Source organism: Lathyrus oleraceus, chromosome 5 (genome assembly GCF_024323335.1).
Source record: "Lathyrus oleraceus cultivar Zhongwan6 chromosome 5, CAAS_Psat_ZW6_1.0, whole genome shotgun sequence".
Classification (NCBI taxonomy): domain Eukaryota; kingdom Viridiplantae; phylum Streptophyta; class Magnoliopsida; order Fabales; family Fabaceae; genus Lathyrus; species Lathyrus oleraceus.
In genome coordinates, this window is record NC_066583.1 from 640,679,237 (window position 1) to 640,692,927 (window position 13,691).

General features: G+C 35.0%; 1 protein-coding gene across 1 annotated transcript; it reads right to left on the reverse strand.

The window, feature by feature from the left end:
* Nucleotides 1-6,806: 6,806 nt before the first annotated feature.
* LOC127087531 (pleiotropic drug resistance protein 1) lies at nucleotides 6,807-13,468 on the reverse strand. Its single transcript, XM_051028422.1, has 20 exons — nucleotides 13,082-13,468; nucleotides 12,860-12,980; nucleotides 12,600-12,773; nucleotides 12,328-12,487; nucleotides 12,166-12,242; nucleotides 12,022-12,075; nucleotides 11,085-11,759; nucleotides 10,647-10,963; nucleotides 10,418-10,578; nucleotides 10,189-10,292; nucleotides 9,866-10,103; nucleotides 9,642-9,766; nucleotides 9,207-9,539; nucleotides 8,797-9,087; nucleotides 8,600-8,683; nucleotides 8,368-8,501; nucleotides 8,048-8,275; nucleotides 7,763-7,934; nucleotides 7,407-7,661; nucleotides 6,807-7,326 (listed from the first exon to the last, which is right to left on the reverse strand). Exons 1-20 carry the CDS (start codon nucleotides 13,402-13,404, stop codon nucleotides 7,063-7,065), a joined length of 4,290 nt encoding a protein of 1,429 aa, XP_050884379.1. The 5' UTR covers nucleotides 13,405-13,468; the 3' UTR covers nucleotides 6,807-7,062.
* Between the last annotated feature and the right edge of the window lie 223 nt (nucleotides 13,469-13,691).

Here is a 13,691-nt window from a genome sequence, read left to right on the forward strand (position 1 = left end):
AATAAAAATATTTTATTTGTTCACAAAAATACCAAAAAATATTTTTCACTTTCTTTAATGTTTTATTTAATTTTTTTAATTTTTATTTTCATATTTATTTAATGTTAATATTTTATTTTAATTATTTGTTTCAAATAGTCCATTTTAACACACTTATTTGTATTAATTTTATTTTCATGACTTAAAATTATTTTTAGATTCTGATTTTTGGAATGAGGGTTGACCAATGTCTCATGGTCAACCTGACCTTTTATTGGAATTTTATTTCCCATTTTTAATTTATTTTGGATTTATTTTTGACCTAGTTTGCTAGGTTGACTTTTCATTTGACTTCTGTTTTTATTTCAATTATATTATACACTAATTTTCATTATTTTTAAAATCTTTTTGGGGGATGATGATGTCCTGACCCCACCTTATTTATTTTAATTTTTCATAATTTTTGTGATTAATTTACTATTTATTCTTGATTTATTTCTAACCTAGTCTTGTTGTTTGACTTTTGGTTTGACCTTTGTTTTGATTCAATTAATTCAATAACTAATTTTCATTATTTTTAAAATATTTTTGGGGGATGATGATGTTCTGACCCCACATTATTTAGTTTAATTTTTCATAATTTTTTTGATTAATTTACTATTTATTCTTGATTTATTTCTAACCTAGTCTTGTTGTTTGACTTTTGGTTTGACCTTTGTTTTGATTCAATTAATTCAATAACCAATTTTCATTATTTTAAAAATCTTTTTGGGGGATGATGATGTACTGACCCCATCTTAGTTATTTTAATTTTTCATAATTTTCTTGATTAATTTACTATTTATTTGATAATTTTCAAGTTGACTTGACTTTTCAGTTGACTTTTCCATGATTGATGTTTGACTTAGGGATTGCTTAAGGCAATTGAAGAGATCTTTTGATCCTCCCTTGTTCATCTCATATGCCACATATTAGAGGCCTTTCATCTTGATTTAATTTGATCTTTGCATCATTTCCCGATTAAATTATTCAGTGATCCTTTGTGTGCATAGTTTCACCTGTCTGATTCATCTGAGATTTTTTATACTTGTTTATTTCATCCATGCTTCTATTGTTTGATTGTTTAACATGTCTATACTTCTCATACATTGTCTAATGCTCATTCATTTCATTCTTTGATTATTTGATTTGATCATATACTTGTTTATATATCTTATTGTTTGATAACTGTTGCCTACTTGTATGTTGTATGAGGCATATATTATTGTTGTCTGATTGCCATGAACAATCCCCATTCATTACAAATGTATCCCTCTCCCATGAATTGTATAATGTTTATTCTTTCATTCTTTATTCATCTGTTAATACAAGAAATAAAATGAACATCCGATAACCATTTCATAATAAGATCAAAACCTCGATCCAACGTCGAGTAATCATTTTCCAAACTTAACATAACCAGCACGTGTTCATCCATCCTTTTGTAAGTCGATTGCTTCATGCATCGCCATTTATCTTGTAAGTCGAATGCTTCAGGAATCGCCATCTACCACATGTAAGTCGATTTCTCTAGGCATCGCCATCTACCCTTTACCCCACTCTTTTCCTTGCTCCATTTGTCGATTCTTGTTCCGATTAGGTAGCACCCATTAGGTAGAACCCTTTGTATGATAACATAGATAGAGTTCCCACATTCTTTTGTATGATAACATAGGTAGAATTCCCTCATTCTTTCGCATGCTAACATTAGGTAGATGTTCCCATTTGTAAATCCTAACTCATAAGTACATATTACATGACAACTCTAGGGCAGAGCTTCCCCATTCTTTTAGATCTTCAGTGCGTCTCTGATCCTGTGGCATGTCAATTCCATTATATTTTGATTTGCTTGAATATTATGAGTAGCTAAACCCCTCAATGTTAGGGGATGCCCCTGATTTGAATCTGTAATGACTTTGAGTTTACATTTGCAATGACAATATTGTTTTTCAGAATTACTTAATCTTTTGATGTGCTTAATGCTTTCTCTTTCGGAATAATTAAGATTGTTGTATGATTATCAATTAGGCTGAACCACCGTTGATAATTATTTCATAAGATTATTCTGCAGTAGATATTACCTAGGACTAGGGATACCCTGTAGGAACCAAATTATTCTCGATATATTAAGGCTTAACTTCACTGGTAATTTTCTATGGACATAGAGATTAAGGCTGAATGATTAAAGGTTTTCTCACCAAGGCCTTGGGAGAAAATACCCTTGAGAACTGGTAGTAATTAATTGATATTTGTTGATGCAATAGTGATCAGAGTTGTTACAAGGACAAATCACACACCTTCCTGACATGTTCTTTTACCTTGAATACCCTTTTTACAACATTATTTATTTTATTTGCAATTATTTTTATAAATTTTAATCTAAAACCCCAAACACAAGTTTTTGTTTAATTGAACAACAATTCGAACTCAATATTTGCGAGCAGTCCTTGAGATCGACATTCGGGGAACTTTCCCCATTATTACTATATAGGAAAAATAGTACACTTGCTATTTTTTCGATCAGATATTGTCTGGCATCAATGTATACATAAGACTTATTCTATAAGATAATACATCCTACAAGATGCAACATGTATACCCTAGCGGGTGCCTCATACATAAAATGATCCACTAGATGCTGCTACATATCTTGAATCCTAGACTGAAGTGAGCATCCATGTTAGCTCTAAACTCATCCAAGACCAAACCTGGTGTAACGCCCATGTGTGTCTTAGAAACCATACTCACAATCTCATGGTTCATCACTATAACAGTGAAGTAGTTACCTGCAAGGGAGAGATGGAAGAGACTGAAGACATCATCAAAGGTAATCGTCATCTCACCAAATGGAAGGTGAAAGGAGGATGCTCCTTATGTCATCGCTCAACAAAAGCAGACAACAATGGATCGTCAAGCATGGTGAGGGAAAAATCTACCAATGGTAATAGAATGGCATCACTAACAATTACCTTGACCTCGTCTAGCATCTACACGTCTAAGAATTTCTTCAACTTTTCCCCATGGGCGTGCATTTTCAAAGGAGCCCAGACTTTGTAACAAATAAATCATGAATAATCAATTACATTCAATTAACCCGTCATAAATAAAAAATAACTTAAAATTTAATATTTATACCTCTCCCAGCCATATCAGATTGAGGAATAACCTCCATATCATCCTGAGTAGGAGTCTCCATATCAACATGAGGATGAACCTCCATACAATCATGAGGTACAACCTCAACATCATCAACAACCCCAACATCTAGTTCGACATCACAATCTCTAGCCTGTCCAGCTTTACCTCATCTACACTTAAGATTATAGGGTGCACGAGACTGCTCAATCCTCCTACAAGTGGGGAGTATTGTACCTGCCTTAATATGCAACTACTCTATCACATTTGTCGCCTCCAACAGAGCACTTTGTAGTTGCACTCTCTGCTTTGTCAATCAATCTAGAAAGAATCTTGTCATCTCTTCCTCTTGTCCTCACTACAGACAAAAAAACAAAAACAAAAAAGTTATCTACCAATTTTTTTTAAAATATATGGTCCTTTACATTTGTTTTATCGAACTTTTCGAAGTATTCGGTATGCATGTATGCATTTTTATCGACAATTTCAAAAACGTCAATAAAACAGATATAGATATATCATATATTTCAAAAATACCGGTAAAAATGCATGCACAATTTTGGTAGTTTATCGGACATTTCTAAAATGTCGGTAAAAGACCGTACTTCTTTAGCAACAATTTCAAAAATTCAATAAAAAAACATGATTTTCACAAAATATCATGTATAAATGCAAACTAAAAAATGCATAAATTTAATGAAAAACTACATTTTCTTATTAATAAACTACACTTTCTTGTTAATATCTGATACAATTTTTAAAAAATGTCATAGAAATTTAAGTTTTTTAAAAACTCCAAGAAATAATATTGCAAATTGTGAAAGATATATTTTTTTAAATGAGAGTATTATGGTTAAACATGTTTTTTTTAAAATTTAAAATAGCCACTATTTTAAAAAATAATACCAAAATAATCTATTTTTCAAATTAATTATCAATATAACCACTTTTCAAACAAAAAAAATTATTCGTCTAAAGCAGTCGTCATATCAAATGGCACATGCATTTGTTGTTGCACTAAGGCGCCACTAGGCATGACTACTACATGCAACTCAAGCCAATGCAATTGGTGCATACATTATGCCATTAAGAGCATGCGTCATTGCAAGTGGCACATTTTTTTTTTATTTTTAAGTTATAATTATAAAAAATTGAAATAAAAAAGAAAATAAAAAATAATTAATAATATTATGTTATAAAATTAAAATACACAACAATTTACAAGAAAATCAATGACCCGCCCAATCGAAACGCCCCTTATTCCACATCCCAGTGCATTAGTCTTCCATCGAGTTCTCCCACGATTTCCCTGAGGTGTTTGTGGTCCAATGTGGTCTAAAAGATTGTGATAGACTACTACAACGTGTTTGGGACACCTGTTGTAGTTGATCCTCAGAACTGACCACCTAGAACGAAAAGATTAAAAATATATTAGTTATACTCAGTTGTAGTATAAAGTCTAACAAGTTCGAAGATTTAAGATAAACTTAGTATAAAGTCTAACTTATGTTTAATCTCAAACACACATCTATCAATTGTGAATGCCTATAAAAACATTGATAGCGGCTGACAGGATCCTCTTTCGATGCATGTCTACTGCATTAGGCATATCTCTCAAAATTACATGCGGGAGATCAAATACAAGACACTGTAGAAGAAGGTTGTCAACACAGGGTATGCATTAACAGAACCTTTCTTCAAACACTACCGCAAAGACATCAGATTGACAAATGCATATGCAGTAAGGTGGATCAACAATATTCCATTGGAGAAGTGGACTAGGGCATACGACAATGGTCAATGGTGGAGCCACGTGGCAACAAATCTCGTGGAATTAATGAACTCTGTCTTCAAAGGAATCTAAAATCTACCAATAACCGCTTTAGTGCGAGCAACCTATTTTAGGTTAGGGTCGTTGTTTTAGATCATACGTTCCAAATGGAGTTCAGTGTTACAATCGAGACAACTGTTCAATGATGCTTCAATGAAATTCATTAAGGAGGAAGCTATTAAAGCTAACACACATGTGGTCACAATGTTTGATTGTACTAAAGGTTGGTTCAGTGTTGCTGAGTCAATGGATCACAATCAAGGGAGGCCAAGGGGACACTATCGAGTGGAACTAGATAGACGTTGGTGTGACTGCAAAAAGTTCCAAGCCTTTCGTATGCCTTGCTCCCATGTCATATCGACATGTTCAAAGGTTCGACAGGATCCTTCCAACTTACTATCCTTCATTTACAAAGTCATAAACATATGCAATGTTTACAACATTAACTTTTCGGTGGTAGCAAAAGAGGATTATTAGCCTACATATCAAGGGAAAATACTCTGCCACAATGAAATAATGCGAAGAAAGAAAAATGGCCGCCCAAACAACCCCCGTATTCAACCGAAATGAATACGACGAACAAAATGGTGAGATTATGTAGTTCATGTCGTCATCCTGGACATAATCGTACAAACTGTCACAGTGTTGGACCAAACACATCAACATAATTTTAAATGTAACCGTTTTGTTTTATATTAAAAACAACTTTCATTTCATAAGTATCATAACATTCGGTTACAATAACTTGAAAACAAAAACTAAACAATAATTTAAACAACAACACAAACAACTACATCAATTAAACAACAACACAAACAAATACAACAACTAAACAACATAACAATGCGATTACAACCATCAAAACAATTTTGTGAGAACTATACATCATCATGTGAACATTCTCTGTCAGTTTTAACATTCACCCATAAATGAACTTCTCCATTTTGGTTGAACGTGGTATCAAGCCTTTGATTTCTTCTGATCTTTTCACCCTTTGTAATGTCTCCATCTAACCAACGGGTCAAGGTTCTGTTAAGATATTCGAACGTTTCTATATTCCACAGTCGGGTCTTCGTCGGAGGCTTTACTTTCGAATAAATTAAATCAAAATTTCTCTTGTGAATATAAAGACACATATATGAAGATATTTTGAAGAAAAATTGAAGGAGATTGAAGAAAAATGGAAGAAGATGTGTGAAAAATAATGGTAGGGGATGCTGTATTTATAAAGGTGCAAAAAAAGCAGTAGCCACATGGAGTGGCGCATGCACCAAGTGATGCATGCATGCACGATATGCAATGGCGCCATAGTGGAACAAGGCAAAACATACGCCAATTGCATTGGCTTGTGGTGCATGCAGGAGCCACCAGGCATGACGTCTTAATGCAACTAACAAATGCATGCGCAATTTGGTATGACGACTACTTTAAACGGATAATTTTTGTTGTTTGAAAAGTGATTACATTGATAATTAATTTTAAAAATTGATTATTTTGATATTATTTTTGAAAATATGATTATTTAAAAAAAATTCTAAACATAGGATGTCGGATATACTTGAATGGGGCTTAAAATTATGAATTAAAAAAAACAATTTAATTATAAATATTTTATGTGACAATTTTGTTATAAAGGTTTCTTTGATCATTTATCTTGATAAATGTGAAAGTTTCAAATTAATATTTCATATGGAAGAGTCTGAAGTTAATATTTCAGCCTTGAATCACAGGACAGATTGACACTGCTGATGCATAGTTTGTTGCATGCAAATTCAACATTTAGTGAAACAAGAAGGAACCAAGAATTAATAACTCAGAAGGCTGGCCTCAAAATACATTATCTTCCATTGATGATCAAAATAATAATACAGAAAGTATTGTGTTATTCAGATTCAAATGCTTTTACATTTATAAAGCAAGCTTCAACTTGTGTCAAACAAGGGGAAATAAATTTCCTAAAAAACTACTGTATGAAATACAGATACAAGTATTATACAAGCTAGGAAAAGTTGAGGGGGGGAGGGAAAATAAAAAATATAAAGAATTCTTGTTGGAGAAAGAGAGAGAGAGAGTACAATCTATCTCTTTTGGAAGTTGAAGGATTTGATAGCAACGGCGAAAATAAATGCAAAGAGAACAGCAATACCGGCAACCACAATTGCGCACTCTCCTATGAAGTCATGTTTCATACCAAAATAGTCTTCAAGGAAAGTTTTCACCTCCTTTCCGCTTTCACTAGCCATAGGAGTAGTTATGTCTCCAAATTGAGATGCAACCAATCCGTAGATGGTCCATGCAACTGGACATGCCCAGTAGTACCATCTCCACCATACTGGAATGCTCTGTTATCAAACACAATAATTAGCAATAATAGAATATAGATTCATTATTTCAAACAGTCTTTCGGAATGCTAATACTTACAGGTCTCGGGACGATGAATCCTGAAAAGAGGTTCCAAATTGCATAAAATGCAGCAGCCACGATAGAAGCAACGTGAGCATTTGGTGTCACTGCCACAGCCATCATACCATAGAAGGTAAAGTAGAGCAATGTGAAGTACATAAAGAACAGATACCAAAAGAATTTCTCTGCGGTCCAGTCAAATCCGATCATGGCATAGACTATAACTCCATATACCATAGCTTGAGCAAAGACATAAGGTAGCTCTACCAAAATCTGTGACGAAAAGGGAGGTGTTAATATCAGAATTTTTAGTTTGGATATTAAATTAAGCAGAGAATAAGTCTGTAGATTAAACGATGATTACAACTAATTACCTGTGAAATTGCATAGGGTAAGGCAGAATACATTCCAGCAGCTTTTTCTCGATAAAATACAGTTCTTTCAACCGCAACCACTGGCTGCACAGAAGAAGAATTTTGTATTCCAAGGAAAAGAACAGCAATATACATTGAACCCACAGCATTCAACAGGTCTTGTCTACTTGCGCTGCAAGACACCAAAAGGTATTATAATTTGAATGTAAATAAACAGAGATTAGAAAATATAATGTTTGGTGAATAATATGGAATTGTTTTTTGATTATAAATAGTTTGACTTACTGTTTGCCGCCGAGGTCCCAAAACATTGTTCCAAACATCAAGCCTATGAATGTAGTGAAGAAAAACCTCACGGCAGTGTATGGTGGATTACGCCAATATGACAAACGTTGCTTCCATAAGCAGGCCTGGCATTGGATCAAGAAGGACTGCGAGAATTGAGTAGGGAAATGAAGATCATTTGAACCAGGAGCAGGCTGGCCAAGTTCTTGTATAAGTTGTTTGTTTCTCCTGAAGAGCCATACAGAACAGTTTGAGCATGTTGCGAAAATGACAGGAATAGCTACTATAGTTTAGATTCATATCGATATGCACTAGTTTACCTATATAGATCTGAATTTTTGTACAAGTCGGTAAAATCAACATCCAAATTAAATTCTTGTGCCGTACTTGTAACTTCCAACATCCATGTTGCTGGGTTATATCCGTCTTTGATTTTATTCACTCCGTCAATGCTCTGGACAAAGAAAGTTATTTGAAAACTTTAGCAACTAATTGCAATCAAGAAATAGAGACATTCACTTGAGTAAATGTTAAACTAAAATAGGACCCTACCTCGAAATACTTGATCAAATGAGTAGAATGACGACCAAGTGGTCCAACATATATTTCTTGCCCTCCACGCTTCATCAGGAATAGCTAAATTGCATATGAATAATATGTCAAATTCAAGCATAATAGAGAGGAAAAGAACTATTAAAGGCAGCTTCGTTTGTCATTAAATTTATTTATCATCGCTATTCACTACGTACCTCATCAAATGCTTCAAATATGTCAATGCTAGGCTGATGGATAGTACACACAACTGTTCTTCCTGTGTCCACTGTGTTCCTTACAGTTCTCATAACAATTGCAGCAGCTCTAGCATCTAAACCAGACGTAGGCTCATCCATGAAAATTATAGATGGATTAGCCACTAGTTCGACTGCAATAGTAAGTCTCTTGCGTTGTTCAGTTGAGAGACCACTAATGCCAGGCAAACCTACCAGGGAGTTACTCAACGAATTCAGCTCCACGAGGTCCATCACTTCATCAATAAACATCTGCAACCATTTGTAATGTCCGTTAAGTCAGAACAATGAAACTCAAGTAGATTAAACTTTTCTTTAGTAGAAATGAAACCTAAAAGGACATAGCTCTTGTGCTGTAAGCATTAACTGACCTTTCTGGTCTTGGAATCAACTCCTGAAGGTAAACGAAGCCATGCTGAGTAAAGCAGGGACTCATAAACTGTTACATGAGGTGAATGGATATCATTCTGCTCACAGTAGCCAGAGATTCTAGCAAATGTTTCCTGCTTTTTTGGGTAACCAGAAACCTTGATGTCTCCATCAATATATCCACCTGTTTTCCTACCAGCCAGAACATCCATCAGAGTTGTCTTTCCGGCTCCACTTACACCCATCAAAGCTGTGAGAACACCAGGCCTGAATGCGCCGCTAACACCCTTCAAAAGTACTAATCTGTCCTCTGAAACACCTTGTTCCTTCATTTCCTGTCAGATGAAATTGAAGTTAGAAAAATTCTTTTTGTCTGACTAAACATGAGTCTAGTTAGATATCCAAATGCCGAATGTATCACTTTGTGTGAGTCTTACCGCTGGCATATCAACAGAGTACACAATATCATCAAAAGTGATAGAATGTGGTTCAAATGGAAGAACCATTCCTTTCTTCTTTCCGTGGCTGGACTCTGATACAGAATCACCTCTTCCTGAACTTTCTGAAAGAGAAGAGAAAAAATGTTCAGCTACTAAACTATATGACAAACTTCTATATGTTAACTATCATGAGTGATATGCATATAATCAAGAAAGTTCACCTATGTGTGGTAATTCAACTTCTTGTACAGTCCTGTCATTAGAAGAATCATCTTCTGAATCTTCTGGTATTGTTGCTTGAGGCTTATCAAATGGACCTAGTACAGCGAGAGCCACAGCAAACACCACATTGAAAAAGAACACAAATCCAGCCAATCCCGCGACACCAATCCAGTACCAATATGAATGTGGGAAGAACCCACGGGTATCGAGATATCGTTTTCCCAAATCAACAGTAGCCTATAGGTAAAGTAAATCAGGCATGTAAGTTTCTCAATCAAAAGTTAGATGTATTAAAAAGATGCAAGAAAGCTCAAGAAATTACATTGTGCCAACTGTGTCCAAGAAATTCATTGGCCATCAAAGCATTTTGCCCATACATCAAAGGTGAGATCCAGTAGCCCCAAATCCACCACTTCTTGACATCCTCTGTTACAGTTATAACATTCAATAAGCATCAAGTAACTAAGGTTTCCTTTCGTCACAAGAAATAAGTTTAGCAAATTAGTTTTCATTTTTGATTAAAATATGATGTGTTTGTCAATTTAACTTACTTCTTGAGAGAATGAAGCCACCTAATGTAAGAAATGTGAGAATTGCAAAGGACCCAAATGTGTTGGCAACAATCATGTTTCTACCAAGTGCTGCGATGGCTCGGAACAATCCAGAAGCCATCTGACTCAGGAAAATCACTACAAGGAACTGCTTGAGCAACCTGCCCAAAATTCAAGACTTCACATCATTACTACATGCTCCAAACTGAATAAAAGCAACTTCTTTTACCTTCCAACATTTGGATCAAATCCAATAACGTAGTAGGTAAGAAACACCCAAAGAGAAGCTTCCATTAAATTAATGGGAATCTTGAGAATCCACGCAGGAAGAGCATATGCCCATGAGGGATAAAAGAGAAGGTCTCGTTGTTTGTAGAAAACAGGAAGCTTAGCAATGGTCATAGAAATCTCAGACATTCCATTAAACATAATTTTCATAAGTGTGAAAAATAAAGCACCAGCATAAACGCCCGCATCATCCTGATTATTGTGGTGCATCTCAGTACGAAAAAACAGTGTCATTGTCATCAATGCCATAACGAAAAGCTGAAAAACATAAACCAAGAGCAATATGTTTAGTCACTCAAAATCATAATCACAGAATACATGGATGAAAAAGAGTAACTTTTTACTTATTTATAATAAAATAGCTAGATAGATTCCAAACCTGAGTTAGCTTGAAGATGTAAACAAATGAATTCCTTTTCATGAGCAAATACTCTCTTGAGAAGTTAGCCTTTAAGAGCTCCAGCTTGTTAAGACCGTACTCTTTGGTGGTCAAAGCAGCTGGATGGCTCTTTGTCTTGTCAAATGGAACAGAAAGCTCCTCAGCAAGTTTCCTACCAATGTGAAATGATTGAAATGCCTTAGCGAATTCAGTAACAGTTACAAATCTGTATGGTCGGTCTCTGTGCATCCAGTATTGTGCTTGATCCTTTTTTGATGTTACTTCTTGAAGAAAATCAGCAACACCTTTCCTGTCAGGACATTTGAAGCCCATAGATTCAAAAAAGTCGAGAACATATTCACGGGGGCCATGGTACACAACTTGGCTATCAGAGATTAGGATAATGTCATCAAAAAGATCATAAGTCTCAGGTGCTGGCTGGAGCAGTGATATAACTGCTGTTCCATTCATAATATGAACATATTGCCTGAGAGAGCTCGCAATCTGAAAAGTTGTGGAACTGTCAAGCCCAGTAGAAATCTCATCCATGAATAATGCATTTGCCGGTCCGACCAACATCTCTCCTGTAGTTACACGCTTCCTTTGTCCTCCAGAGATACCACGCAACATTTCGTCTCCCACCATCGTATCAGCACATATATCCAACCCCAAAATCTGCAAAATGATACAATGTAAAACTTAATACCTTTGGCTTATAAGAAAATTCAACATACAGCACGAAGCAAAACTTTATTATGGCATGCAGGACATGATAGAACCTATGCAAGGACAATATTAATTGGGAGCAATCAATCAAAACTGCAAAATGAGTTTAATTTTGATACACGGTCAGTTTTAAAAGTTTTACACGGTCAACAAATAAGCCAAAATGTTTCCAATTATCTGGCGATTATGAGAACCGTATTAAATATATTACCTTGAGTATATAATCTGTTGAAATGCTATACTCCTGTCCTTCAGTTGCAATTGCCTGTTATATTAAAATACAATTAGATATGCAAAGATAGTATAGTAATCCCAAAGACTATTTCAAGACTGATAATAGCTTCTTTATGCATACCTTCATGTAGACATCAATATCTGGGTCAGGCTTGATATTTGCTGCTTTCTCTCTTCTAGACAACTCAGAAAGCATGTCTGCGGATCCCAAGTAATAACAAGTCAAGCTTTATGCACATCCCAAATTAGATTTTGAAAACTGAACTGGTAAAAATTGACTAACCGTAACGTGATCCAACTCCTTGGCACCTTGCTGAAAAGGCCAAGGTTTCCCTCACAGTCATTTCTCCAATATGAACATCATGCTGGCTGATATAAGCAGCAGTTCTTTGAGGTACAAACTCATTCAGTCCATGTCCATTGTAAGTCACACTCCCGGTTAGCTGTATGAATTGAACATTGGTTAGGAGATAAGATAATTTTACATATTAAGTACACTTTTTTAACTACTAATGAATTATACGTTAATGATGGCGATTATGAGATTGGATTTACCTGAAGACTTGGATCAAGCTTTCCTGATAAGGCTAAAAGGAGTGTAGTCTTTCCTGAACCAGGAGGACCTAAAAGTAGTGTCATCCTACGAGGTTTAATAATTCCATTAACATCTTTAAGAATTGCAACATGTCTCTTTTTGCTTGGGATAATGTGAAGAACATTCAAGAAACCCTGAAACAATGAGACACAATAACAAAAGAAGAAAAAAAAAGCTTCAACCATTTTATGAAGTAGTATAATTTCAGATCACTCCTAACCTCTACAACATTAGTAACAGCATTAATGAAACTAGGCAAAGCTCTCCCTCCCACAAAAGCTTCAGCATCAATTTTCAAGTTCTGATATCGAACTTCAATTGTCGGAATATCAAGTCCAACTCTACAATAATAACAATAAGCAAAAGACACAAAACATGATGATAAGTTATGAGAGAATTTAGAACAAAAAAAGCAACGAAGGAGGATTAATTAATTATTTACCTATCAAATCTTTCCTTGACCTTCAAGAGAAACCTTTCATTATCCTCTTCAGCAACCTTAACCAACCTCTCCAAAAGCTTCTGTTTCTCTTGAAATCCAATACCAGTAACATCAACTTCATTGGCAACTCCATGAGAAGCAGTTAAGAGACCTTTTCTCAAACGGTTGTAAGTAGGTAGTTTTTCAAGTGCAGCCCATTTAAGAGCTTCTTCATCATCTTCTTCACGAGATGATTTAGAGAAAACCTCAACGCCACTGTTTCTCCATACTGTTGAACTTCGAGCACGTAAACTGTTAGTTGCTCTGTATATATCCCCTTCCATTCAACAAAGCAAGTGTATAACAACAACAGAGCGAAAGAATGGTAAAGTGAAAAAAAGATAGAGAAAAACTGTGGTGATGAATATAGAATGGGAAAACATGTTTGTATATATATATGTTTGATTGGAAAGAATAGTTTAGTAGTGAATTGTCTTCTTGCTGTTAAGGTGCAACTAGAAGCGGGGTCCATATACACAAGAGAATGCATTCTAGAAAGGCCTAAAGAAAAGGAATTGAGTACCATGGCTTCAGGATTGTCCAAGATAAAGGTTTGTTCATATGGCTGCTC

What these genes read in the sequence shown, in the direction of transcription:
- LOC127087531 (XM_051028422.1), bottom strand. Translation starts at nt 13,404, where the DNA reads ATGGAAGGGGATATATACAGAGCAACTAACAGTTTACGTGCTCGAAGT. An exon ending in ATATTGATGTCTACATGAAG is followed by an intron (nt 12,076 to 12,165) that starts GTATGCATAAAG and finishes TTAATATAACAG; the next exon opens with GCAATTGCAACTGAAGGACA. An exon ending in CAACAGATTATATACTCAAG is followed by an intron (nt 11,760 to 12,021) that starts GTAATATATTTA and finishes ATCATTTTGCAG; the next exon opens with ATTTTGGGGTTGGATATATG.